This window comes from Gallus gallus, chromosome 5 (assembly GCF_016699485.2).
Source record: "Gallus gallus isolate bGalGal1 chromosome 5, bGalGal1.mat.broiler.GRCg7b, whole genome shotgun sequence".
NCBI lineage: Eukaryota > Metazoa > Chordata > Aves > Galliformes > Phasianidae > Gallus > Gallus gallus.
Genome location: NC_052536.1, coordinates 11,584,649 through 11,611,622, shown reverse-complemented (window position 1 = coordinate 11,611,622; position 26,974 = coordinate 11,584,649). Strand labels below are relative to the sequence as shown.

General features: G+C 38.1%; 2 protein-coding genes across 4 annotated transcripts in view; one reads left to right on the top strand and one right to left on the bottom strand.

Moving 5' to 3' along the window:
* The window catches only part of OTOG (otogelin), a 92,765-nt gene extending 91,187 nt beyond the window's left edge, over nt 1–1,578 (bottom strand). The window contains exons 1-4 of the mRNA XM_025151290.3: nt 1,453–1,578; nt 1,316–1,376; nt 1,177–1,231; nt 162–252 (exon numbers count right to left, since the gene is read on the bottom strand). Of these exons, the coding sequence (XP_025007058.2) occupies nt 162–252; nt 1,177–1,231; nt 1,316–1,376; nt 1,453–1,504 (259 nt within the window). The 5' untranslated portion in view covers nt 1,505–1,578. The remainder of the gene's footprint in view (nt 1–161; nt 253–1,176; nt 1,232–1,315; nt 1,377–1,452) is intronic.
* A 2,876-nt stretch (nt 1,579–4,454) lies between these two features.
* The window catches only part of USH1C (USH1 protein network component harmonin), a 45,578-nt gene continuing 23,058 nt past the window's right edge, over nt 4,455–26,974 (top strand). For all 3 annotated transcript variants that reach the window (XM_040701365.2, XM_025151015.3, XM_025151014.3), the window contains exons 1-14: nt 4,455–4,537; nt 8,783–8,850; nt 10,378–10,521; nt 11,021–11,159; nt 17,767–17,875; nt 17,978–18,002; nt 18,738–18,795; nt 19,532–19,635; nt 20,786–20,870; nt 21,297–21,356; nt 21,654–21,710; nt 23,429–23,571; nt 24,148–24,213; nt 26,049–26,173. In XM_040701365.2, coding sequence (XP_040557299.1) covers nt 4,502–4,537; nt 8,783–8,850; nt 10,378–10,521; nt 11,021–11,159; nt 17,767–17,875; nt 17,978–18,002; nt 18,738–18,795; nt 19,532–19,635; nt 20,786–20,870; nt 21,297–21,356; nt 21,654–21,710; nt 23,429–23,571; nt 24,148–24,213; nt 26,049–26,173 — 1,219 coding nt within the window. In that variant the 5' untranslated portion in view covers nt 4,455–4,501. The remainder of the gene's footprint in view (nt 4,538–8,782; nt 8,851–10,377; nt 10,522–11,020; nt 11,160–17,766; nt 17,876–17,977; nt 18,003–18,737; nt 18,796–19,531; nt 19,636–20,785; nt 20,871–21,296; nt 21,357–21,653; nt 21,711–23,428; nt 23,572–24,147; nt 24,214–26,048; nt 26,174–26,974) is intronic.

The following is a 26,974-nucleotide window of genomic DNA, read 5'->3' as shown; positions in this document are numbered from 1 at the left end:
AATTTCTCAGCATAAGTTTGTAGCACCAACTTATACATTAATTATTATTAATAATAAATTTATATTAGTTATTCTATTTTTTTTCTTCATAGCAATAATTAAACCATGCAGAATACAAGGGACAAATGAAAGTATTTCCATGGAAAAAAAGTTTAACTTACTGGATGGTCCACATTTCATACTGTGAAGTCTTCTACTCTGAGACAACAACACTGTGGTAGCTGAAGCATTATGAACTGTCATTCCAGACTCCTTTCAGGAAGAAGAAAGCTATTTAAGCAGCTAGAGCCAAGAGTGGCAAAAACTCTTCACAATCTCTCCATGAATTTACCATTTTTATAACCTCACTGCTTCACATTTAACTTACTAAAAATTTATCAAAAAACCAATACTGCATAGTAAAATATATCATTACCCTAAAGACTCCAGTAAGCTACTATCAATAGGCACAGGATAGGCACAATAGCCATGAAAACAACAAATGGATTTTCAGCCCATTAACCAGAATATCCAAAACTCACATCTACATACTTTCTTGCATACCCTACCACATACTCCTATCCCCCCCATCAACTGTTAACTGCCTCTATACGACCACATAATTCTCACATAATTAGTTACAGCTTGGAATAATTAGCATACCTATGTTAAAATCACATCATTTACCTACACAATATCCTCCTATCTTTGTTCTAGCATAGCCTGCATCTAAGGCAACTAACATGTTTCTCAAATCAACACGGACATATCTATCCTCAGAAGCCTAAAGTTGATCAGCATAAATTTCTCCCTTATTATAAATGCATTTACTTTTATTTACATAGCTTATTTACTACAGTGAAACAAACACTACAGCTATTCCCATTTAAAGTCTTTATTTCCCCGTGGAATTTTGAAGATTGAAGAACAGCAGCTGCATCGTTACAATGGTTATATAAGTAACTACCATGCCACTGAAATAAAGTACAGATTACATTAAAGAAAATTCAGTAACGCCTCACGCCTCCGCCAGGCGGGAAAGACGAGGCACCACCTCGTGCCATGAAGGACCCCCCGCTGCGCCTTCTCAGCCCCATCCACCCTTCGTGGGAGACCATCCCAAACAAAGGCCAGGTACCCCGCCGGCCCCCCAAGGGATGAGCACAGACCCCCAAACTGCCCGCCCGTTCTCCCCACCTGCACGGCGGCGCCGAGGCCGTCCTCTCTCCAAGGTCCCGCGGAACTGCTCGTGCTGTGGGCAGGAGAATACGACAGGGTTTGGTCGGCTTGGGCAGCCCACCCCGCAGAAGCCCCGCTCCACCCCAGCTGCTCTTACCTGAGGAGGGAGAGGTCGCCACCGGCGGGATGCTGCGCTCCGGCACCTCGCGGAGGCCAAGCTGCAAAACAAAAGCGCCGGATTAGTAGCGGCCGGACTGCTTTGTCCTGCCATACCGACCCGAGCTGGGAGCTCACCCGGCGGCAGCCCGGCGCACAGCAGCGCCCCGAGGAGCAGCCTGACCCCCATTCGGGCGGGCAGCGATATCCTGCAGAGCTGCAACCCCTCACACCAATCGCTAACCTGAGCTCACCCCGCCCTCCAAACGCAGCGGCCGGGGGGTATATGTCACCTCCCGCCCTCCCCCCCCGGCCCTTCCCTAAGCCCCCACCCCGAACACCGCCCCTCATCATGCACGTCCCGGCCCGTCACGTGTGTGCCCTTTATCATCTGCAGGTGAGAGGCACGCGCAGCGCCTCAGCTGCCTGCAGTTCCCCGGCAGCGGTGGGGTTGCGTGTCCGGGCTCTGTGTTGTAACGCCCGCGCTTTGCTGGCCTTGCAGCAGCTGGACTTGCCCTGCTGCTGCTGAGCACGCACGGTTCCCAGCACCGGCTGCTGTGCACAGGGGCCGGCTTACGTTGTCAGTGCCTCGCGTGCTGAGCATCGCTCCGCTCACTGAAGCAACCGACAGAACTCTGTTAACCACGGGAGTCGCGCGGGAGCAGAACGCAGCATGCAGCTGACACGTAGTGATTATTTCTGCAGCTTCTCACAGCTGCACGCTCAGTCCTGAACTGAGAGCTCTCTGTATTCTCTTTTTCCTAGTTTATTCTTTAGCTTTTCTTTTTTTTCTTTTTTAAATTTGTAGCTCTTTTTGCCTTCCCTGCTCTTTTTTTTTTTCCCCTTTTCCCTCTTCCTCTCTCTGTTACCTTTTTTTTCCCCCTGTGCTTTTTCCTCTCCCATCTGCTGCTGCCTTTCCCCCACTCATTCTTCAGGTGCACGTATCCTATAACAGCAGCTTTAGAAGCTGCCCACACCGGGTGAGAAACCGCCTCGGATGAAAAGGGGCCTTTTCTGCCTGCTTTGGGAAGTCTGTTAACAGAAAGTCATTAAAAAGGTCTCTTTTCTGCCTTTGTAATTTGTCCCTGAGGATTGTATTTCTTGCTGCAACAAGTGTTTCATTTCTAATGAAATGATGGAAAACCAGCGATGTTTTCACCGAGGATTCTGTTCTCTCCTGTAAAAGTTAGAGGGAGAATGTGTATGAGAGATGAAAAGAAGAGACAGAAAAGATACTTTTCTAAATAACCTCAAACAGAGTTTTGCAGTTGTTTTCTGCCCACGGCGCAAAGGCCCGCTCCTCTGAGCATGCCACACACTTGGCTTTGGTGTGCCTTCTCTGTTCCAGACCAAGTTAATGGAAGCGGAGAGAGTACATCAAAAGCAACAGGAGTCAGTTTGCACAACAAACGTTTTAATGCATTTCTTTGCCTCGCAAATGGCCTTGCCCGCTTTATTCATTTTTCCTTAATGCCACATGTAAAAATAATAACTGGAATGAGCTTAAAGCTGATTTAGGCATAATTTGTTTTCCCAACATGAAGGATTTCATTACCAAAACTACTAAGCAGTCAAAATTGTACCATCTTTTAATCTGGCATATTTGAAGTAATGGATGATTCAGAACTGTCTTATAAATTTCCTGATTATTAAGCTCAGTGTTTTGGAGCACAGGGCTTTACAGAAATAGGTCCGTCATCAGCTGACAATTAGGTTTAAAAAGTCAATTTCTTTCAAATACATATAATTTACAAAATTATTATTCAAATACAATAACTTTCAGCTGACAAAAGATCCATTTCTGCGAAGTCCTCTCATAGTGACTGATAGACATCACTGACTTAGAGTTTAATGTAAAATTGAAGGACACATGCAAAGTAGGGAATGTCCTTTACGTTTGTGTATCTCCTTCCTACTGTTTGCAAATACAAAACAATTTCATTTTACTCATGCAGGGATGAAATTATTTCACAATGTGTAAAATGCTTGGTTAGAACAGCTTTTCAGCACCATGTGGTACTGCAGCTTACTGTAGGCAGAAGACAAGCAATTTGTCTATTTGTTGTACTACCAAGAGAAGTTTGCTTTCTGAAAGCTATGTGTTTGTACACAGGTTTGCAGTGCATTCCTCTTTCTTGTTCCTGACACCTGTATGAGAAGCGGGCAGCGTACCTACCACTGAAATGTTCTGACACAGCAAAGCTATCTTCTCAAGGGGGCAATAGCAATTTCCAAGGGAGGTGGTGTCCTTGGCACTGAAAAAAACACAAGAGATTTGTAATATGGTTTCTATTTGGCTGCTTGGATTTTTATTATTTTTTCTCATGCCTTTTTATGCATTCTGACAGGTTCCCACCGTCAGGGAAGCTTCCAGTGCTTATGTAAATAACATTCCCTGAGGAGCTAGGGAGGTAAAACTCATTCTGCTGTGAGGCTCAGGGACATGGGGCAGCTGCTCCCCTGCGCTTCTGCTAACCTTCATTGTAGAAGTCTTTGTTATCAGGTACTAGATCAGGGAAAGTAGGAGGAGCAGGAGCCCAGGACAAAATGACCTACAAGAGATTAGTGTGAAAGAGGTTCCCTTTCAGGTGCTTTGAGCTTGACTCTTATCCAGTCACTCATTGTAGGTGCTTCATGCTACAGGTGTAAGCAATGGTGTTTATTTTCATGGGAAAGCCTGGTGGCAATGAAATCAGACTTGAATACCCAACCACGGCACATCACACTCACTCAGTTTACCTGAATATATATATATTTCAGTAGAATAATTCATTGAAACAAATTCCCCTTCCACCCCTTTCAGGTGTCAGCATGCTTTATATCTTGCAGTTTGCTTATAAAGCAGAGCTAGAGGCACACCTGCCTACGAGGACCAGGGAGATATGTGGGTGTGAGCTCCTCCTGTGTGAGAACAGGCTGTAAATTCATCCCGCAGACAACAGGTGCTGAGGGAACAGCCTGCGGAAGGGGGTGTCTTTTTTTTTCTCCTTTCTTTCCTTCGCTTTCTTTTGACTTGCCCTTAAGCAGCCGTCCCATCGGTTCACACATAGGTACCCTCTTACAGCGGCCGGCACCGACAGCCGGGGCTGCTGGAGGCGGCGGCGGGCGCACCTCCCACCCCGCCGGGGCGCGGCCTCGAAGGCGCAGCCGCTCCGCGCAGCGTCCGCACCCCGCGTAGCAGCACAGCATGGAGCGCCGGGTCGCCCGCGAGTTCCGGCACAAGGTAGGGCGGAGGGGGCTTGGGGCATGGCTGCTCCCCGCGGGGTAGGGGCGAAGCGCCGTGCGGGGGCACGGCTTAGGGCTGTGCGCTACCCGTGGGCTAGGTAGGCGGAGGGGCTGGGCGAGTTAGGCTTTGGTACGGCAATGGGACAGTGAGATGGTCCCTGAAGTGAGACGGAGAAGAAAAACAAACAAACAAACCACAAACAAGTAAGCAAACAAACAAAACAACCACCAGAAAAAAACATTCCTCAAAGCATGCGCGTTGATACAGTGAGTGTTGTGTCTTTTTTATAAACTCATATCGAAAGCGTAGCACCCAGTCTGGTTTGCGGAAGGCAGAGGTGCAGGTGCTGAAGTCCAGGCCTACAGTTCTGCACGGCAGCCTCTGTGCAGGAGTTCGGTTCCTCCTTAATGCTTGGGAGTGCAATTGTGTGTGTGCAGCCATGTGCAAAGGCACTTGATGCATGGAGCGGCTCCCTCTGCCTGGCACATCTTGTATCGTGTACCCATCAAATCAGCCCTCAGCGGAGCTCAAAATTGTGTGAGTGAAGTAACTGTGAAAGGAAACGAGGGGAAAAGCGATTTATGTATTTCTGAGGGTTTTTTTTTTTTTTAGCAGTGAGTGCTGGCTTTGTTTGTTTGCTTTCTTAGAGTGTGGAGTTTCTTTGAGACAGCCCCTGAAAAGAGAAGAAAGTATTTTGTAGAAATATCATCTGGTAATAGAGGTGTTAACAAGGAATTGTTAGAATGAAATGGAGGGGCTGCAAAATAAAACAACCCAAAATTAAATCCAATGTCTTTGAGAACCTGGATATCGGGTAATGATGGCTGCAGCTGTGTAGCAAGTTCTTTCTGTTTTGCTATCTATTACTATGTAACCCAGCAATGGGTTGTGCAAGGTATCTGTGAGGGCTCAGGTTGCTAGGCGGATGGCTGCCATTCTGAACTTTAAACCCTCTTCCACCTCTTCCCTTTTACTGCTGCTGCAATTATTCATAAACTATCCCAGTCCCACCCCGATAGCGTAAGAAAGGCTTATTGTCAGCATGTGTTGGTGCAAGTACGTAGGTTGCATGCCTTGGTGAAAGCTCTTCCTCTGAGTAAGACGATACCAGAACGCTTCTTTAAGTTGGTTTGTATTACCCTGCTGCAGTGGCCTCTGTGGGGATTTTGATATCTTGACTACTTTCTTTCCTTTGTCAAAACGAGGAAAATGACCGGTTATGTACCACTCCGGTATTTGCCACTTTCATTTCATTTTTTCTCCTCAGTAATTTTAATCAATTCTCACTATTGATGAAGCACTAATACAAATCATATATGTAAATCAATTGGCCTATTTTTCACTTTTCCCTAATAGCTTTCAAAGGCCTCAAAACTCATATAGGACTTGATACTGTTCTGCAAAAGCTGATTGAGGGGGCTGCTGCTGCAGCAGTGCATCACTGTAGTCTGAACCTGTTTCACATCAAAACAAGTGCTTATTTTAAACAGTAAGGATGCATTTTCACTTTATTAAGACTGCTGAGAACCAATTTACTTTTAAGTTGATGCTGCCATACTTTAAAAGGGCAGCAGATGTTACGCAGATCACTTTGCTGTCTTGTGTTTCAAGTTAAATGGTGCATATATTGAAGTTAATTCCGGAAACTGAATCAGTATATCCATTTCTAAATATTCACTTTTACTTCCAGAATCTTTCTCTATATCAATTTTCTGAAAAGCATGCTTGAAGGCGAAGCTTGTAACAATTTTATAGATAGTAAAAGAAATTAGCAGATGTGATTAAGCATCAGCAGTCAGATCTGTGTTTTGTGATTGCCAACAGCAAAACATTTCTTCAGCTAGTGAGAGACCCATGGTGGAAAACTGTCATAACTAACTTCTTGAAGTTGGTCTGCTCTTACAATTAACAGGGTTTACATCAGTTTCACTTTCTGTTTTAATCTCAGGTGTTACCTCTTCTCAGATAAATGTCTGTTGAATGCTTCTTTGTTTTCTACAAAGTCTGCTAATATGCTGTGTGTCTAGTGATAGCTTTGACAGAACATATTAAAAACATGGAGAAGTTAGTAGCCTCAAAAATTGGTTGCATTGAAGAGAGATTAGAAGTCTACCTTTGACAAGGCTAATAGATACAGGTGTGTCTTGGCTGTGGTTGGTATCTTTGTAGACAAGTTTACCTTGTCCACACGTGTGTACTTGTGTAACACTGAATACGAGATCCTCTACACTCATCATACAAAATACCTTTTTGTGTGTGAAAGTAAGTTTTATCCGTTATCTCTCCAACATGGAGATACGTTGGGTGAACTCTTATAATCTTTTAATGGCAGTTCATTTCCAGAAGAGACAGTGTAGTTGAACCAGCATCTGTGGCCCTGGAGCAGAAATCCACAGAAGTTTTATAGGAGTTTCCTTTAAGAAAAACAAGTAGAATGGGCACTTCTTAGCTTGAAAGCTGTGGAATCACCTATCCCATGCCTTCAAAATGAACTTTTATTGAAAAATAAAGAGATACTAAAATATTTCACTTGTCCAAGTTATGTCACCATTGATTTCTTCTTTTCTTAAATATGTGGAGGCATGATCATTAACAGATTTATGAAGCTGGAGTCAGCTGATAGAAGCTATTGATGTCCCTAGGTACATCATGTCTATGACTGTTCAGAGGAGCTCATAATTCAGGAAAATGGTAAGAGGCAGATGGCTACAATAAAGTGACCACTGGTGGAATATAAGGCAGAAAGAGAAGAGTTAGAGAGATGTAGCTATCTGAAAATCTAAATAGTCACTTGGGCGGTGCTTTTTGTCAAGGGAAGAGGGCGTTGCTCTTGTTTGTGGAGAAGTGTAGAGACCAAAAAAGATGGTTAAAGGCTGAATGATCTCTGAGAAGAAATGATAGAATGGTCCGTGGGAAACATGTCCACCAGCCAGAATAACTGGAGAAAAACATGTTAACTTTACTAACTGGTTTCCAAGCTGGGAAGAAAGTTGATGATGGTTTTGGCCTTTGCTGTGTAGTGACAATACACATAAGTATTCAGTGCTCTTCATGAGACAGTGTAAGAAGGCTTTTACATTACTTCAACTATCAAGAGTACTTGAGTCCATCTGTGAAGGGACTGGTGATCCAGTCAGTTGTGATGGTAACCATGTTATTCCTTTTAGGAAAGACTTTTTGAAAGTGTTTTGAAATCAGCTGTGAATAAATTGGTTTACTCGCTGTTATTAGTCAGTTTTGTCCCATGAGTATGTTCTTTTAGCTGTTAGACATTCCAAGTGTCTTCTACCAGAGGTGACAAGCAACAGAATTTATATTTACCTATAGGTGGAATCCTTTTGGCTTTGGAGAGCTAAAAGGGACAAAGGGAATGTGAGTCACATATTTAGTTTAGAATATAGCATTGCAAACTTAGAAAGCAAGGTCCTTTCTTTAACTATGCAAATTGGTCCTCAGTCTACACTTCACAGTAATATTAGCCTTTAGGTCAGATGTAAATTGTTTTCTTAAATATTAATCTTGTCTAAATGTAAAACTGCTGTGCTGTGACCTCTCATTGGAAGGTCTCACCAACATCACAGAGTGTAAGTTGAATTCCTCACATGAGAATTCTACTTTGTTGTTTATATATATACAAATATATATATGTTTATATAGCTTTATTTTACTGTAAGCATTTGAGAACAGGCACTGTAATGTGACACTGGTTTAAGTAAACGTACTATTAGAGGGGGAGGAAAGAATAACTGGCAAGTTCTACCAGTTAAGAGCTGTAGCTGAGAGGAAAGGTAGTGCAGCTGTTTATGTAATGTTACAAATGAGACACTGCCTGAAATCAGTGGATTGGAATCACAGAACGTAGATTATAGTTATCTCAGAGGAATGTTTTAACCTGTGACAGCATGTGCTATATTAATGAATGGCCAAAAAGGTTTCTGAAAACATTTATTCAACAGTACAGCGATTATCAGGTAAGACTGATATTCTGTTATTTTAGAAGTATTGCGCAGTCAAGAGGACTTCAATATTTACTGTTTCATTCAACTGTTGCAGTAATAAGTGAAGTCTTGTCAGTTTCACATTTTGAAGCATACTTTGTTACAAAAACTTGTTTATTTAAAAAATAAAAGTCCTTTCTCTGCTAAAATCTTTGATCTATGACTTAAGAATTTGTTTAAGATTTGTACGTTTGAGGTTTGTGGCTGCTTAATCAGATTTACAGTAACATCCTTGGATTTTCAGGTTAATCTGCTAATTGACAATGAAGCGGAGAAGGATTACCTTTATGATGTGCTGCGGATGTACCACCAGTAAGAACTGGCTTTATATATGTTTGTGTAGAACCTTGCTAATGTTTTGAAAGTCAAGACTTCAAGTGCTCTTTCTGGAAGTTACAGCAGAAATAGTAATTTTTTAATGCTTTTTAATGAAATATTACGCTTCTACTATGTAGCCGGCAGACGTTAAAGGGGCATTCCTTTGTTGATCATAAAGTTACTTTGACCTTATGACTTGGCTGTTTTTGAAATGAATTTGGTTGGTTTGGGGTGGATGGTGGGAGGGAAATACCTGGATGATAGAACAGGTCTTCAGAGATGGGAAGAGAATGTTTATCAAATTATTTCAAATTATGCTTATTTCTTTATAACAGAGGGTTTTGTTGTGTTTGCTTTTTAAAGATTTTTGCATGCTACTCAGGTTAAGACTTATTTTTAACTGCTTTACCCAGAAGCTGAAAAAACTTAGGGTGGGAATCTGGCTTGTTTAACAACTGTGAGTTATTATGATATAATGGAAAGAAATTGTAAGGTGATAGGCCGATCACCAGTTCTTTTGCTGAACTGATTTAAACCACAGTTTCTTTGGACCTGTGTCACTGCAGATGAGATCAGCATCTCATCCATTGTTTCTCAAAGAGGATGAGAATGAATTTTCCACTCATCATAGACGAGTGGCTCTGATAGACATCTTTTCCATTCATAGCATCCTTAATAGCATCTAAGCTGAGTGAAATGCAGACGTTTCGATCAGATGTTCCTACGGAGCTATAGTTTTTGGTGTATTCAGATGCATATCTGATTCAGTTTCACTTAGGTCTGCCTAATTGCTTCTCCATTCATAAAGCCTGTTGTTTGGAAAGCAGGTTGAATCAGTATCTTTTAATTATTTAAAATCTTCTAGTTATAGAACTAACAATGTGTATAGTATAACTGTTCCTCAGTTTCCAAAATTGCAATGGCTTGAGCAGAATTTCCAATATCTCTATGAACATATATTGATGAAGTATCAATTAAAAAAAAAAAAAATCCTTTGTGGAGTATTCCAAGGAGAAATATACACAATTGCTGTTGGACAAAACACTTTTTTACTTTTCTTCTTTGTGAAAAGCACTTCAAAGTGAAAGTTGTGTAATATACATTCCTAATCTGTATTTTCAGTGCAAATGCCTCAAAAATATTTTATGCCAGGATATGTAAATTATAAGAAAGGGAACAGCTGGAACTACTATAGGCAAAGTTTAAATGGATGTTGTATAAATTTTCTTTTAGGAGCTTTGTTTAAATACATACCTATGCCATCTATAGAAGTTATGTGACCATAAAAGATAAAAACAATGGATAATAGATTTCAGTTATTTTGAAGGAGGTATTCTTCCTGTTTGCTTACGGGAAGTTTACTTTTTCAGATGTTATTTTGTTTTGGTTAAATGAAGATTTATATAAATAACTTCCTTAGGTTGAAGGGACACACCAATATTGAAGCCACATTAACAGCAAGATTTTTAATAGTGCTCTGTGTTGATGACCCCTGCCTCTTTACTCACTGTATTTTTGCAGATCTATGAACCTCCCAGTGCTTGTGGGTGACCTAAAGCTCGTGATTAACGAACCAAGCAGGCTGCCTCTGTTTGATGCTATCCGCCCACTTATTCCATTAAAACACCAGGTGGAGTATGATCAGCTTACACCCAAAAGATCAAGGTAAGAGAATGCAGAACAATGTAGCTAACTCCAGATAAATACAAACAAGAAATATTGACAGAGTTTTAAGATAACTGGTATTTTACTTGGAGTTGATCTATGCAGAGCTGGGTGCATATACTCTTTTAAACTTTGCTGTGTTTCGTAGAAAAATTTGAGCTACCTGAAACTTTTTGCAAAGTAGTTTAATCCAGTAAAAGTAGGGTGTGGGAGTCTGAAAACAGTGCTTCTCTGTTGAAATAAACTTCTCTCATTTTTTCTGCCTTTAATAAATACAAAAAATCTTATCACTCTAACACCCTAGAAGATTGCAGTGATTTTTCTTATGGAAAGTACTTTATGGTTTTAATAAATACACATCCATCAAAGTTTTAGTCAACATGTTCTTTTTTTCATGCCTGAATGCTCTAAGAGGAAAATAGTGCACAGCTTTCATATGAAATACTATTATTAGGAAACATTATGCAGCTGGGCAGTCAGGTATGTTCCACTGTTTCAGAAAACTGAAGGAAGTGAGATTGGATCGTTTGCATCCTGAAGGACTTGGAATAAGCGTGAGAGGTGGAGCAGAATTTAGTTGTGGCCTCTTTATCTCCCAGCTAGTTAGAGGAGGACAAGCAGACAATGTTGGACTTCAGGTAAGACAATTATATCCATTGATACTGTGCTGTAAAAAGCCTTTTCTGTGATGTTAGAGAAGCAGGCATTAAGAAATGTTCTTTCATGTTTGGGAATAGCAGTTGCTAGGTGCTTTTAGTCTTTTCTAACAAAATATGTGAAATATGTATGTTGACATCATAGCAAATACCATTGGTGAATGCAGTTATTCAAATTGTTCTCTTCATCAGCTTTATTTAATTGTAGATGATAAAACTTACTCATCTTAGGGGTGCAATCTTTTGGAAGATAAAAGGGCTTTCTGGAGTTTGTACTTCATTACTTGCGATAGGTAAATGTAAGCAGTTAGAGAAGATATTTTGTTCTAACTTTAACAAATTCTCATTAAATATAGGACAGCACATAAATATTAAGAATGTTAATTCCATGCTGCACTGATACAATTTATGTAATGTGGTGTTTATCTGAACTGCATAAATTGTATTGCACAAACTGTATTGTGGTGTTTCTTTTTCCCAGTGAAAACACAGAATAAAAATGCCCCCTTTTTAGCCATTAGAGGTATCCCATATACTGCATAGAATTGTTTTTCCAGTGATTAAATTCTAGGTACATGAAACCTAACAGTGTTGACAAAAATATATATAGAGAAACACTTCTTTTTCCTAATTCAGTACTTCTGACTTGTACATCTGAAGTTTTGTAGTGTTATGGGTTGGTTGGTTTTTTGGAGGTTTTTTGGGTTGCTTTTTTTTTTTTTGGCTTTGTGGTGTTTTTGTATTTGTTTTTTAGTTGTGTTTCTAATGTGTCATTTCTTGTTCATACATAGTGAAGAGAGAAGTAAGCAGTTGCTGTGGCAATTGTCTACATAAATCTTTCTGTAGCTGATAAGGAGTACTGAAGGTCTGTTTCTGAGTAGAACAGTTGATAAGCCAGGCTAATTTCAATTTGTGGAGTGTGAATAGTTATTGAAAGTGTTGATATTTAACATTTATATTCAATACTAGTTCAAAATGTGTTAATTATCATAATTCAATACAGTGTTTAATTAAGCTGTGTTTTGTAGGTATGCTTCGTTTTAACCCTTGATGACATGGCTGTTACAGTTAGAGTTGGACGCCATCAATGTAGGCTGTAATGTCAGTAGCTTACTCCTAAGCATGGGAGGTACCTGTGAGTCATCCAGAAAGGGACACTGATGCATCGATATTCCTGGATTGTAGCAAGTTTGATAGTGAGATTCCAGCTGCATCCTTCCTTCATTGCTGGGAAAAAGACTAGTCATTTATATTGGGTTTTCTTTTTGTTTGTTTGTTTTTTAAAGCATCTCCTGGAGAATGCTTGAAGGCATTAGTGGTGCTGAACAGTGAAGGATTTAATGGCCACTGTCTTCAGCTGTCATGGTAGTACATTCACGTTAGTGCTATTTTACAGTTCTGATTCTCGTTTGTTTCAGGCTAATGTTTGGACATGATAAATAGTGATAGTGAATGGGACTGCACAGGACCTTTGGGCTGCTCTTACAAGTTGTACTGCAAATTAGAGCTTTGCTAGAGTTTAGTGGACGTAACAGGGACAATGAGCACAAAATATCCTTCAGAGTATCAATTTGTTAGGGTTAGATTATATATATTAACAGCCGGTGCACCACAGCTAAACTAACTGCCTGATTTCCGTTCCCTGATACGGGCTGTTAAAGATCACCTTCAGATGCCTTCATAATAGGTGGCACTAGGCACTTTCTAAAGCCATCTGAGTGGCAGGAGTTGACAGGCAGCCCATTGTTCTAAATTGCTGTCTCACAGTAAAGCCAACTGCTACTGAAATTTCATCCACTTGTTTTGTTTAACTAAATCTCTACACATTTTCTAACCAAAAAATGCTGTCTGAGAAAGATATAATGATCTTCTGTTATAACATCAGTCTATTGTTGTGCTTTAAAAAAAAAAAAAAGTGAGTTAATTTTGCAATTTTTTCTCCTAGAAGTAGTTTCCAATCTACATGAAAAAGGCAGAATAATCTGGAAAATTTTCTAAAGCATTTGACCTTTTTTTGACTACGTCTTCTCGAAAAAGGCGAGTGCTTAGTCCTTTCATGAAGAAATATTTCTTTCCTCTGCTATCTCAGATGTTTATATCTGAGAGGATTCTGTTGAATACAAAGAGATTAGATTGATCTGAATGATGACAGCAGAAGTAGTATACAAAATGAGAAGTTTGAAACAATGATGTTATTGTGTGAAAGCCATTCAATTTCCTGGAAGCACTAAGTATTATATTTCTCATGTTAAAAGTTGAAAATAAAGGGCATTTCACTTGGGAAAAGTCAGGTTTGCAGCTTCAGCTCTGAAAGTTTGACATCTTGTTTGTAGAGAATCAGTAATATACAATGACATAAGAGTTACTGTTCTACTCTGCTCAGTTTTGCAAACTTTTATCTTTACTGCCTCTGACTGAGACAGTTGGTATAGAATAATACTGGTAGAAAAGTAACAAGATATATGAATTAATTATGTGGACACTTTTTCTTTTTTTTCCAGAAAAAGCAATTGGAATGTTGTAACAAGAAGTGATGTGTTACATTCCTATGATGTCTCCTGTAGTTTCAGCCTAGACTGGCATTGTTCTAAAGTGTCATCAGTTTTCACTGACAATAATGGAACTGTTTTTAGGACGAGTTAAGTGTAGCAAGCTTCAGAAATGAAATGACAACATAGTAAAGATAAGTGGTGAAAATATCTACGTGGGAAAAATTCATTGCTTTATGGGAGGAGAAAAGAAAATACTCTCTTGGCTACACTTATAATTTTGTGTCTGCCTGTTAGGAAGATGATGTAATGCTAACAGATATGACTATCTTACTAAGTAACAACCACTTCAGAGCTACACTTTTTTCTGAAATGTAGATTCCTTTGTGTGTCACATCACTCCAATTGATCACATTAAATTTGGCTACTTCCTTAAGAACAATTTACTTTTCTTAGGTTTGTCTTTTTGTTTCTATGTAGACCAAGGCTTCATGGTCTGCTGTAGTCTGCTTGGCTTGGAAGCGGGGAACAAAGGACAGATCTTGAACTGTTCTTAAAAATATATATATTTAAAAACAACAGCAACAACAAAAAACACCAACAAAAATGTGTAAGGTGAACCGAACAGATGAGATAGAACAACTGAAGTCAATAGTACATATTTGAGGTAAATTATTTTTACACAAACTTTTGGTATTTTTTAAGTGAGTAATCCAGAGAGGCCAGAGATAGGAAGGCATGAGGCTTTGTAGGTGTTTTATTACTGAGGTACTCAGCCAGCCTTCCTTTGAAAACTGGGGTCACTCGCATTTTTGTTGCTTCCTGGCATGAGCAGCAGAATCCTAATTATGCTTGAAAGTCTCCATGATTTGTAGAGAATGTTAAGTCTCTGTGCACAAAGCCACAAGAGTCTGAGTTTACTTGCAGCTAATTTTCTTCTTCGCGGTATAATCATGTTGCCAATGAGAAGCCTGGTCTTAAAAATGTTTTTCTTACGATGGACTTTCTGAAGTGTGGAGGGCAGTGAAACAGATTTAGATTATATTCTCTCTTAGTTTTTGGGGCAGGAAACTGTCGTAGAGTTTTGCAGTGGATTTTCAGAGGAAAGACAATGGTACAGGCATAGCTGTCACTTAAGAGTGAGTGGATGGATGTGGCTTTGAACATTTGCAGCAAGACAGTTAAGAGAAGTTTGTCTGTTGTAAATAGAGCAATAAGAGGTATGATGCTATATTGCAAATGCTGTGTGCTTTTCTTTGTCAGATGCTCTGTTTTTATCACAGATTGTATGTTCAAAAACCTTCAGTGCAGACTGAACTCCTCTCTTTCTGAAAATCTTACTGGCTTAAATGAAAAAAGAAAAAAGCTCCCAGGAACACTGAGAATTGCACACAGGTCATTGCCCTGCCTGACATTTCCTAGGTAGTCCAATGTTGACCACCCTCTTCATGGAAAAAAACCAGGCCAGGCCGGATAGGGCCCTGGGCAGCTTGGTCTGGTAGGTAGCAGCCTGACAATTGCAGGGTGTTGGAGTTAGATGGTCTTTAATGTCCCTTCCAGCCCAGCTGGAATGGTTATACGATTCTGATTGTATAATTTTGAGTGTCCATAAGGTGGAGCAGCAGTTCCACCGGCTGTGGACAACACTCATGTAGCACCTCTGCAAAATATTCTCTAATTCAGGAGAGTCATAGATTGCTTTTTGTTTATTTTTTCCTCCTTCACTTTGGTAGTCTTTTGGAGTTGTACTATATTAGCTAAATATGTTGAAGTTCAGCGGAGTCTGTGCTTCAAGGGGTATTTTGGTACAATGGGCACACTTGTAGTATTTTGCATACTCCTATGCATCCTACGACACTTCCCAGAAAAAGTAGAAAAGTTTGGGGAAGAGTTGAAAAAGTAGAGTGTGTTGTTTTTTTTTTCCTTTGTTCCACTTGAACAGAACACAGTTGGAAAATATGGTATTTATTCCATATGAATAAGAGTAGAGGCGGTGGATGATGGCATGTACAATGTTCCATCAACTAAGTTGGTGTACAAGACACAAGCCATACTGAAGAATTCCTGCTTCCAGTTTGTCATCTTCCTCTTCCATGAATGTGGCAATGTAAATGCCAGGTGTTGGATAGAGCTGCTCAGAGCCAGAGCAGGAATTTCCATCTGTCTTCATCTTTGCCTTAAAATTGTCAGCAAGGTACAAGGAAGCTAGTCTTGAGTGAACTAGACTGTGACTTTTTCACTTTCTAAAAGCCTTTTCAAGCACAGATACTCCCATCCAAATTGTGTGATGGAAAAAACAGTGGATACACTTCATAATTTAAACTAGCCATAGTAGGTCGTTTTCTTGCTATGACTAAGGCTGGTGGCGTTACCTTCTGTCCTAGTACAGTAAGGCTGGAAAGTCCATGATGGGACCTGAAAGACTGGCTGAAAAGAAAATACTATTTACTAGGGAAACATCTAGAGATGTATGGTTTGATTTTTGTGTAGTCCTGTGTGGAGCTAAGAGTTGGGCTCAGTAATCCTATTGGGTACTTTCCAACTCCGGATATTCTGTGGTTCTGTGACCCTTGCAAGATGGCATTTTGATACAACTTACATAATGAATATTCATAGTATAAAATGTAACTGGGAAGAAGTGAAATGAAGGCATTCAGCTTTGTGCTTGTGAAGATCGAAGTACAGAGGTGTATGAGGATATTGATTGATTGTTGTTAAAGCCATTTCCTGGTAAGCATTTGCCAATCCTTCTCTGTAGAGGATTGGTTTGTTTGATTTGCCTAATGGAAGAGAGTCATCGACACCAGTTCTCACACAGTCATGTCATATGGTTCACACTATGTGCAAGTGCTGGGTCCCAGCATTTTTTAATATAGAATCATAGAATGGCCTGGGTTGAAAAGGACCACAAAGATCACCCAGTTTCAACCCCCTGCTATGTGCAGGGTCACCAACCACCAGACCAGGCTGCCCAGAGCTACATCCAGCCTGGCCTTGAATGCCTCCAGGGATTGGGCATCCACAACCTCCTTGGGCAACCTGTTCCAGTGCGTCACCACCCCTCTGTGTGAAAAACTGCTTCCTAATCTCTAACCTTAAACCTCTCCTGTCTCAGTTTAAAACCATTCCCCCTTGTCCTATCAAGTATAGGGGGTCCTATCAAATATATCATCTTGAGTAGCTAGTAACATACAACCTTAAGTGAAGTAGGTAGTGTCACTATCCCTGATTCCTTCTTAGGCTGCCTTGCTAAGGGGATCATTAGAGGAAGTTGGAGACTTCCAGTCAAGTTGTCAAAAATAAAGTTGTCAAACATACGTATGGATGTGAATTAAAGGAGAGGAGGCCGTTTTTGCTTATGTTCCAAGTTTCCCACTTATTTTTTTCCATGTCTTACGGTAAGACAATTGCAACAATAGTGTGGCAGTACCATCTTCCCAGCCACAGTATATGAAAAACAATGGGTTGCTGCTGTGAGACAGATGTAAGAGTGTCAGATGAATAACATACTCTTTTGTAACTAGTGTACATAATCCAAGAAGGTTTGAGCTACTGCAGCCCAGAATAAACTTCCATTATGCTAATGTATGACTCTTATAACCAATAAGATATGGCATCTGAAATTGAACTAAATTCTTTAAAATAATATAATATTCTGAATCTAGAATCAGACAGGCAGATAAGATCAAGTTTTATGTCCTAATGACCAAAATAGTTGAAAAGGTATCTCAGAGAACATGTGATTAAAAAAAAATAATTTAACCTATTAAAACATAAAGAGTTATTACTCAGTAACTGTTTGAACTGGGTTATGGACACCTGTACTTAAGATAAACTGTGAGGCAGAAGTCTGGCTCATCTTCATGCTTTCCACTGTATATTATTTGTAAAATTGTTATTCTGGCCATTAATCTATGCTTTTGGTGTTGAGTATTAAGTTCAAGCAAGTACAAGTAAATCTCATCCAGAGTTTACCTGAAATCCCTAAAGTACTGAACTGAATATTGTCAAACTTCTGCATTGTAATTATTGTAGGTTACATCATTTTTTAGCAACTTCTACTTTAATTCACATTTTCCTTTTATCTTTCATTTTTTTAGGTTGGGGATGAGATAGTTCGTATAAATGGATATTCCATCTCATCATGCACACACGAGGAAGTGATAAACCTCATTCGTACGAAGAAAATAGTGTCCATAAAAGTGAGACGTAAGTAGCATCAAAAATCACCTCTATTACTAAAGGTTGTTGTTAATAGATAGGTAGTGACCTGTAGAAAATGTTACTTAGTGCAGCATTTCTCTTTTTCAGATGTTGGAATGATACCGGTGAAAAGGTAATAGTATTTAATTTTCACACAGCCTTCTCAGTACTCAAAGTATCATTCTTGTTTATCTGTATATTTGAAAATTTGTGCCACGCATCTCTGTAGCTAGTTAAAATGGCTTGTCTAATGTGATGAGCAGGCAGATATCTTGTTGCATGGGTCTGACTTATTATATGGTTGCTTCCTTAAATGAACAAATTTTGATTTCTTTGTAAATAGTGGATGCTTCCTGAAAATTTTATTCTCAGTACATCTTGCTTAATGGAGAGCTTTACTACTTCTGCATGTATATGACATTCGAGAAATGCTTCAGAGCTTAGAAAAAATCAAACTATTGTCCTCATCCAATTTGTTGTTGAAAATTTGTCACTGAGTGGAATGTTTGACAAATGTTGTTGATGAAATGTGTATCTCTGCATAGCAATTATATAAACTGCTCAAGTTTTTGTGATGATTTTCCTCGCTATTCTTAGAGTTTCTCGTTATTGTTTCAGTTGAAGAGAATTACTCAATTTTAAATTTGGACAGCTTTACTCACTGAAGTAATTGAATACTTTACTAGCCTAAATAATTTTATACTTGTTGGATATTTTATTTAAATAGCTGAACAAAACATACAAGTTATAGTGAATGGTATCCTAAGGAACTAGTGGATGCAAAACAGAATGCCTCATTTCAAGACAGCTTTTTGAACACGTTCGTATTCTTTTTTCACTGTCATTTTTAATCACATTTTCCTTCCAGTTCTGCAGATGAACCCCTTAAATGGCAATATGTGGACCAGTTTGTGTCAGATTCTGGGGTAAGGGATCAATTATGCTATTTTTTGTGAAGTCTGTGATTGTTCTGAACCATTTTCTCCTTGCAGCTTATCATAGAAGTCTTTGTATTTATGTTTTTTTTAGGTGCAGTATCTTATTACACATGTTTGGGGAAAAAAAAAACATCTTTTGTGATATGAAATGATTCCTGAATTACTAGATAAGGAAAGGGCCCAATACAACTGTAATAACTTTTACTCACTGATTGGCACCTTATTTTGTTTGACCAGGCCATTCTTTAACTGTATGAATCCTAAACAGATCATTTGATCTATCTTTGTTATATTGGCGGAGGAATGACAACAAGAATGCAAGTGAGTTCTAGCCATATAGAGAAAGGCCACAATTATCTAATTTGTCTTTCAGGAAGAAAAATTTTGTTAAGTAGTGAGCATTATCAAGTCTTTTTCAAGCTTTTTTGTTAGGGAATATCTAAATCATTATTTCGCCCTATCACTTTCCTCTAATTTTCCTCCATTCTTATCTGGAGAGAAAGCTGTAGTATTGAAACAGTTTTCTCCAAATAGAAAAGTTAGTCTTTCACATCAGTCACACTGCACCACTGTAATTCATATTCACTTCTAATTGGTCTGTGGTAGAATCTTAATTTGGTATTGTCAGGCTCTGTTCTTAGCTTTGTGAAATTTCTATTCGTATATTCTATTTTATACAACCTCAACATAGAGTAATGCCTGCAGTTTTTTAATCGCCCTGTAGGAAGGAAAGGGCAGTGTTGCTGGTCTTGCTTCTTCTGGAGGAAGAGACAGTAAAGAGAAGAAAGTCTTCATTAGCTTGATCGGTACAAAAGGCATGGGATGCAGGTGGGTATGTGGCTTGTTAAATGAGACATCCAGGGCAGTTTGTACTTTATTCATTGATGTGATATGTACCAAGAGAACTTGACAGGAACAGGAGTACATCTGTGACACATATATTTAATTAGACAAATATAAGTAACTGTGTTCCAGCTTCTGACTTAAAATTAAAAAAAATCTCAATTTAACAATCAAAGCAAGATTATGGTAGCATAACAAAAGATTTGTCATGGAACTGGATCGTTTAAAAGCTTTCAAATTTCTAAATTTTTAAATACTTTGAAATGCTGCTCTGTAATTTAGTAGGTTTCAGCATTGTCCATTGTGAAACTTTTCTGAACTAAGGCTGTGGTTCGGTTCCTAATGTTAATTTTGAATATCTAGCATTTTTAGAAATACGAGCAAATGCTTTTCAGCCCTTTCATCTAGTTGTGAAGATTTTGAGTTAGAATAGATATTGTAGGATTTCTTCGCGTGTTGCAACATGTAGTAGCTGAGATTAGCAAGACTTGCCTGCACAGAATATTTTCAAAAGAATAATTTTTCTTTAATATTGTTTGGAAGATAGTAAGTTTTAAATATATTTACAAACCCGTCAGGGTGATTTGATGTCATCTGCTGGACATATTATCCACAGAAATGACTTGTCTTGAGGGCCAGCACAGATTGCAGGTCAGAGTTTCAACACTAGATGTTGGACCCTGATTGCAATATCCTTTTTGTTTTTGGTAAATAATCCTGAACAATAACACTATTATGCATATACATAGTATACTATAGTTCAACAGATAATTATGCAAGCAATTATTAACTCTTCACTGTATTAGATGCTGACTTTTCAATACCACAAGCGTCTTCAGTCCTTTACTGTTAGGTCCATGTACTGTGTTAGTTTCAGCATCCAAAGCAATATCCAGAAGTCTGAATACTTTTCTTTTGTTGGTGTTTTTTTGTTTGCTTGTTTGTTTTAGTATGGTTTTGTGGCAAAAAGGGTACAAAAGTATTCTCTGTACTGGCAAATTTCAGTACTTGTTTCAGAGTAATCTACACCATAAAAAAACTTTCTCAATCAAAAACAAGAAAACAACACTTCTTGATTGCTTGTATCAGTCTATAATTATTATTTTTAAAATTTATTATTTTTATCTTCCACCAGTATTTCCAGTGGTCCAACACAAAAACCGGGCATTTTTGTCAGCAATGTTAAGCCGGGTTCTCTTTCAGCAGAAGTGGGCTTAGAGGTAAGTGTACCAATTTACAGTGTTAGTACAACAAGGAAATCTTGTTTGACATTTATTTCTTGAAGGATTCTGGATGACTGTTGGGACATTAGCTGTCATTTCTTTCTATGGGAAGGAAATACTCTGTGGCTAGATTTCCAGTCAAGAAAGTTCCCTGCCTTTCAAAAATATGTGAAGTGATACCTTGGGTCAGAACAACAGTCTACCTAGCTGAAAATTTCATCTCAAATAGTGGCAATTGGAAATGCCTGTGGGAGGACTTGCATGCTTGGCTGATTTTTCCCCTTGTATTCTGCCAGTATATAGTTATTATTGTATTTATGTAATTATTATATTGAGAATATTTGACAGTTTCACTCTCTCTGATTCCTGTTAGCATGTGTGTTAATTCAGAATCTGTGCTAAAATTTGGATTAACTCCTTTAGGTTGGTGATCAGATTGTTGAGGTGAATGGGGTGGACTTTTCAAATGTGGATCATAAAGAGGTAGGATTAAAACTTCTTCATTCCATTAACATGTAGCTCTGTCAGCTTTTTTTTAGGCTTCTGTCTGATTCTCTTAGCTGCAAAAAAATAAAAATAGTAGTTTCATACTGAACTACTTAATTAAAGGCTGTGCATTGAGCATGAGGATTTGGCGATCTGGATAGGTACCACTTTCTGTTTTTATTTCAGATAGGTCTTTTGGAAATTCCAACCTTGACAGCCAGCACTTTTCATCGCATGTACAGAGCATGTTTGCCATTAAATGCAGACTAATTTTTGTTTTATTTTATTTTGCAGGCTGTCAGAGTACTCAAAAGTAGCCGTACTTTGACTATCTCTGTAGTGGCAGGCGCTGTAAGTAGTATGTTTACAAAAGCACAATGTTTGTGAAAATTACTGTGTGGGCAAATAAATAGTAAAAATAAATAAGAAACAAAGCTGCCTTACATGCTTTTACTGCCAAATTTGGTCAGACTGAAGCTGTTTGGAGTGGCTTCTGATTATTTTTAACTATCCATAGTATGCTCAAATACAGCAGTTTCAGGAATGTTTATTGTTCGCATGAAGCGCCAGTACAATACTATTCACTTGCAAGGACTGGGAACTAATTTTATGGTAATGATTTTTCATGTTTTAGAGCTTGTGTTCTGACAGATAACTTCTTCTGCTGAAACATGAAAGTTTGAGTCAATAAACATTTTCTCCTGAGTAGTTAATATATTCCTTGTACAGCTGTTAGATCTGTTCTTGTTAGCGTATTCAACACATTGAAAACTGTTCAATTTTTAATTTTTACTGTTTGTACAAAAGAACAATATGCCTTTGGGTCCTGAGCTCAAGTCAGCTGAAATTAATTTCTGCCGATTTCAGGGTGGCTTTCTAATAGTATTTCAATACTTTTATTGCTTTAATCCTTCTGACAGTAAAATGTGCAGTTTTATATAAGGGCATACTTAAGTTCAGTAGGCTAATCAAAGAAGATACTTTGTAATTACATCACAACTGAATTAAATAGAAACAAGGTTTAATAAGTCATTTAGACTACTTCATAAGAGTTGTTACATGTTGTTTGTCTGTATGAAGGAATCCATATTTTAATTAAACAACTCTTACAATACTAGAAGAGACAATTGCTCAAAGGCTTGCTAGACATTGTTTAAAGAAATGCTCCAGGCTAGCTGATTAAGCTCATTATCTCCTAATGAACATCCGAAGGATTTCAGTTCTAAGAGATGCTACAAGCTGTTTGAAAAAGAGTGTGTATTGGCCTCATTAAAATTTTTGCTGTGGTACTCTTCAATTCCACTGTAATTCACCTCATTTCTTTCTCCTTTTCTTGGTACGTGTCTCTGTACAGAAGAAATTGCAATAGATAAACTTTGTTTCTTTAATTCTCTTTTCTGATTAAGTAAAGACCATGGCACAAACGCATTCTTTGCCACCTGTTTTTGTTCATCATCTTTAAAGCCACAGAATTTTGAAACTTTATGCATTAATAATTAATGGGATTTAAATTTAAGTGATAACTAAATAAATATTTTCAATGTGTTTCACAAACAGCACCACTGATACACCTTTCTTGAGTAGTATTTTCTGGATTCTTAACTGTAAAGCAAGTCAAATAGAAGTAAAACAAGCTGAAACGCATCAGCTAATATAACCTCTTGCAAGCTGCGTTCCCTGCTTTTTGGCATTCTGTAGCAGCCAGGTACAAGAACGTTAAAAGATGATCACTGTGTGATTGTCTTTACCACAGGGATTCATTTGATGCCCTGTTTGCATTGCTCAGTATGTTCTGGGGGATGTATTGAATGTGAGTTGGGCTTGACAACTGCACTACTGCTGCAGAGTAGTTGCATATGTTTAGCACATCATAAATTACTCCAAAATGTAGTATTTCTTTGGAGTGAAGTGGACAGGTCTTTTAGTCTTTCACAAAGCATTCTCGACTGAAAGTAATGGGAGGTAATGGCAAATGCTCTTATGTGTTACGTAAGCAGTTATTTTCCTAGGAAAACTGCATTCGTGAGACTCTCAAGTGACTGATTTTTTTGTTCGGGTGCTGTTTGCAGGGAAAGGAACTATTCATGACTGAAGAAGAGAAGCAGAGAGAAGCACATCTTCGTGAGCAGGAACGCCAAGAGTTAATGCATCAGAAGCGACTTGCACTGGAGACTAACAAAATCATCAAAGAACAGCAAGAGAAAGAGAGACTGTAAGGAATCTGTTCAGGAGGGTCTGAAAAATTTAGCTTGGATTTGAAAGGGGAAAGTAAGTCAGGAATAATTTTGAGAAGATTCCCAGCTGAACTTGATCTTATGGAGTCTCTGTTCATCATTCCTTACTCCACTGATCTTTTGAATTTTCTAAACCAGCAGCGTTCAGATAGGTGTACTGGGTAAAAGGGTTACTTAGTTACCAGCTGTCCTACTTCTGATGTTTGATGGAGTATTGGGCATTTTCTTGATGCCATTTGCTTCTCCATGATTTATAGCAGGGTGGTAACAAATTCGTACTCTTAGAATAACACGCTATGGTACTGTCTCAGAAGGCGATAGAGTTAAATAGATGATGTGTCCTTGCTATGCAGGTGGTCATGAATGTCCTCAAGGTTCAAACAAAAGTATGTTGAACCCTTGATATCTTAAAGACTTTATAAAAAGAACGTTTTTTTCCCTAAGTGTATGTATTTGCTGTCCATATAGTTCATTAATTATATGCTGACACATTTTGTGCAAGTTCTTACTCAGAAAATACTATTTTTATCATGGTGTCCTAATTCCTCTTATAGAAGAAAAATGGAAATTTCCCAGAAGGCTGCAGAGGAAGAGGAGAGATATCGCAGAGAAATTGAGCAGTAAGTAACAACATACAGAGGCAATATGCTGCCTGGAGAGGGGGAAAAAAAAGAAAAAAGAAAAAGAAGAAAGGATCCTTATGTATTAGATCTGACCCAAAACATTCTTTTCTAATAAAATTTTATATTTAGTGAAGTGTAGTATCCCATGCATCTCAGTAAGTACACTGCAGAAATAGGAAACTGAAAAGCAGCACCTGAAAAACACAAGTGTTATCTTGATAATAAATAATGTAAACTTCAAGTTGAATGTTCATTTTAAAAATAAGTTACAAAGTATGTGTAGAATAGTTATGTACAGAGCACCAGATAAAAGAATTTGTGTCTCAGAACGTGATTATTCTTCTTCTCATGTTTAATTTTAATGGAAAGGAAGAAATGAGTGTTGCAATGAAATTGGTCAAGGAAGAAACAGAAAAATGACTGAAGAGCTGGAGAACATAAAATTTAAGAAAAAAAAAATCAGATATGCCTAAATGGCGGAGGTCATTAATTCTCAGTATACTTCAAGATACACTGTAATGCCATAGATTTTTATTTTATTAAATATAACCACTCGCTTAAACATTCTTTTCAATGTGCCTTGCTGCTGACTATGCTTTCAGTTCTAAATACTGACTTCCAGTGCAGATTAAATAGTGCTTTGGCCACGTGGATATGTTTTAAATTTATCTTAGCTACATTAGGGATCCACAAGAAAATCCAAGTGCAAATAGTACCGTATAAGATCTGGTAAATTCTGGCACTGTTTTTGAGTTTACCAGTTCAAGACAGGCTAGAGCCAAGAAGAGATCTTAGACCACTTAGAGGCACTGTATGTGAAGCTACAAGTTATTAGGTTATGTGGTAGTACTGTTGTGACATGGGATATTCAGAATTTTCCTTCAAACCGTCCCTTCAGTAATTGTGGTGCCTTTCTAGGTATTTTCCTTGTTTTATGAACTGCTTTTTCCTGCAGTGTGTGACTATTTTTCTAAACTGGTGACTTTAATGTGTTTTGTGTCTCAACAATGTTTTAATTTCGCTGTCAAATGAGTTTTTTTTTTTAGTGTAGCCTAGAACTAAATGTTTAGGGAGCAATCATCAAAATAGAAATAAGAAATGGAAAAATGATCCAAATTAAAATTTACCACTGGAACTTACTCTAGGCATGTTGTAAATACTTTTACATTTCATATATTAGTTAAAGCTGGCTACTTCTCTAATACATACTTCATTTTTTAAAGTGGAAAAAAAAAAGAGAAACAGTTGGCAACTTCAGTTAAGGTGGTAGTGTTGTATTCTTGGCTTAAAATTTGTGAATTTGTTTACGTGTGTGTGTGTATATATACGTGTGTATATATATGTATATATACACACACACTTGTTTTGTTTATATATCTGTATATATACATCTTAAAACGAAAATCAGAGTATTTTACATTGGTACAGTTTACAAGTTATCCTAATAGCCATTGAGGTATCAAGGACAATGAATGGAAAACATCAAAATAGCTTTTTTTTTTCCCCATCTGAAATGTTGGAGTGTGTAAGTAAATGCTCCTTTAGTGTTTGAATGTATTTCCAGCACATTAGAAAGAAGTCATTAGGTTCTTCAAAAAATGGCACTTAAATCATTGAAAGGATTTTGGTTTGGTGCAAGAGGCATTTTATGATGCGTTATTTTAATGGAAAAATATAAATATATATATATATTCATGAATTGTTTACTTTGCAGTGTATATATACATATATTATATATATACACACTGCAAAGTAAACAATTCTAGTGAATTTAGGTCTGTGTTGTGATTTTTATACTTTGTATTCATAGCTGCATTTTTATTTCCATATAGGATAACAGCAGAGGAAGAGAAATTTAAAAAGGAGTGGGAAGAAGACTGGGGGCCTAAAGAGCCTCCCAAACCTCTAAAAACTGTAACTGCAGAAGTGCATTCTGCTCCTCGTTCTAAACACAAAAGTAAGTAATTGATTTCAGTCTGATTCCTTGGTAACTTTTTTGTTTCAGAAGATTTGGGAGCATGTGAAAATTGTATTTAACGGCTCTTAGCAGGTACCCAGCTCACAAATGCTCAATCAGAATTGCAACCACTCAATCATGTGATTTTTACAATCAGCTGCAGGGAGGAAAAAAACAAAAAGTTAAGAAATCATTGCTTGAAACATAATCTTTTTAGTTTGGGGTTCAGATACATTGCATTTGCTGTTGTTTTTGTTTGCGTTTCACTTGCCAGCCTTCTAATAGAGGTGTTCTTGAATCAGTGGACATGTGGTTTCCATCATATGTCCGAATGAAAATAGTGTGTTTATATTTTTAATGTATGTGATTGTACATCCATGTACATAAGCCAAGAATGAAATGCTGAATTACATACATGTAAGAGCTTTTACTTCAATGAAGATTATGTCACTTACAGTAAGTTACAGTTTTCTACTTGTAAGAAAGTCATAGGTTTGTTACTTCTGAAAAGGAAGGTATGAAGAAGGGGTAAGGGACAAATGTTTCTGTTCTTGGTTTTTCTCATTTGGGAATAGTTTTGACTTTCTATATTAATCATATCAGTAAGTAATTTAACATTTTTGTATTTAGTGAGAGGCCTTGGAAGGAAAACAGAAAACTAATACAAGATTAGGAGTTTGAGTTGGAATGAATGAATGTTCTTTGTTATGCTCTTTCTAATTCTGTCCTTTTCTTCTCCCTCACTCTTAATTGAAGAATTATGTTAATTACTTAATTGAAGTATTATGAAGGATGGTGATC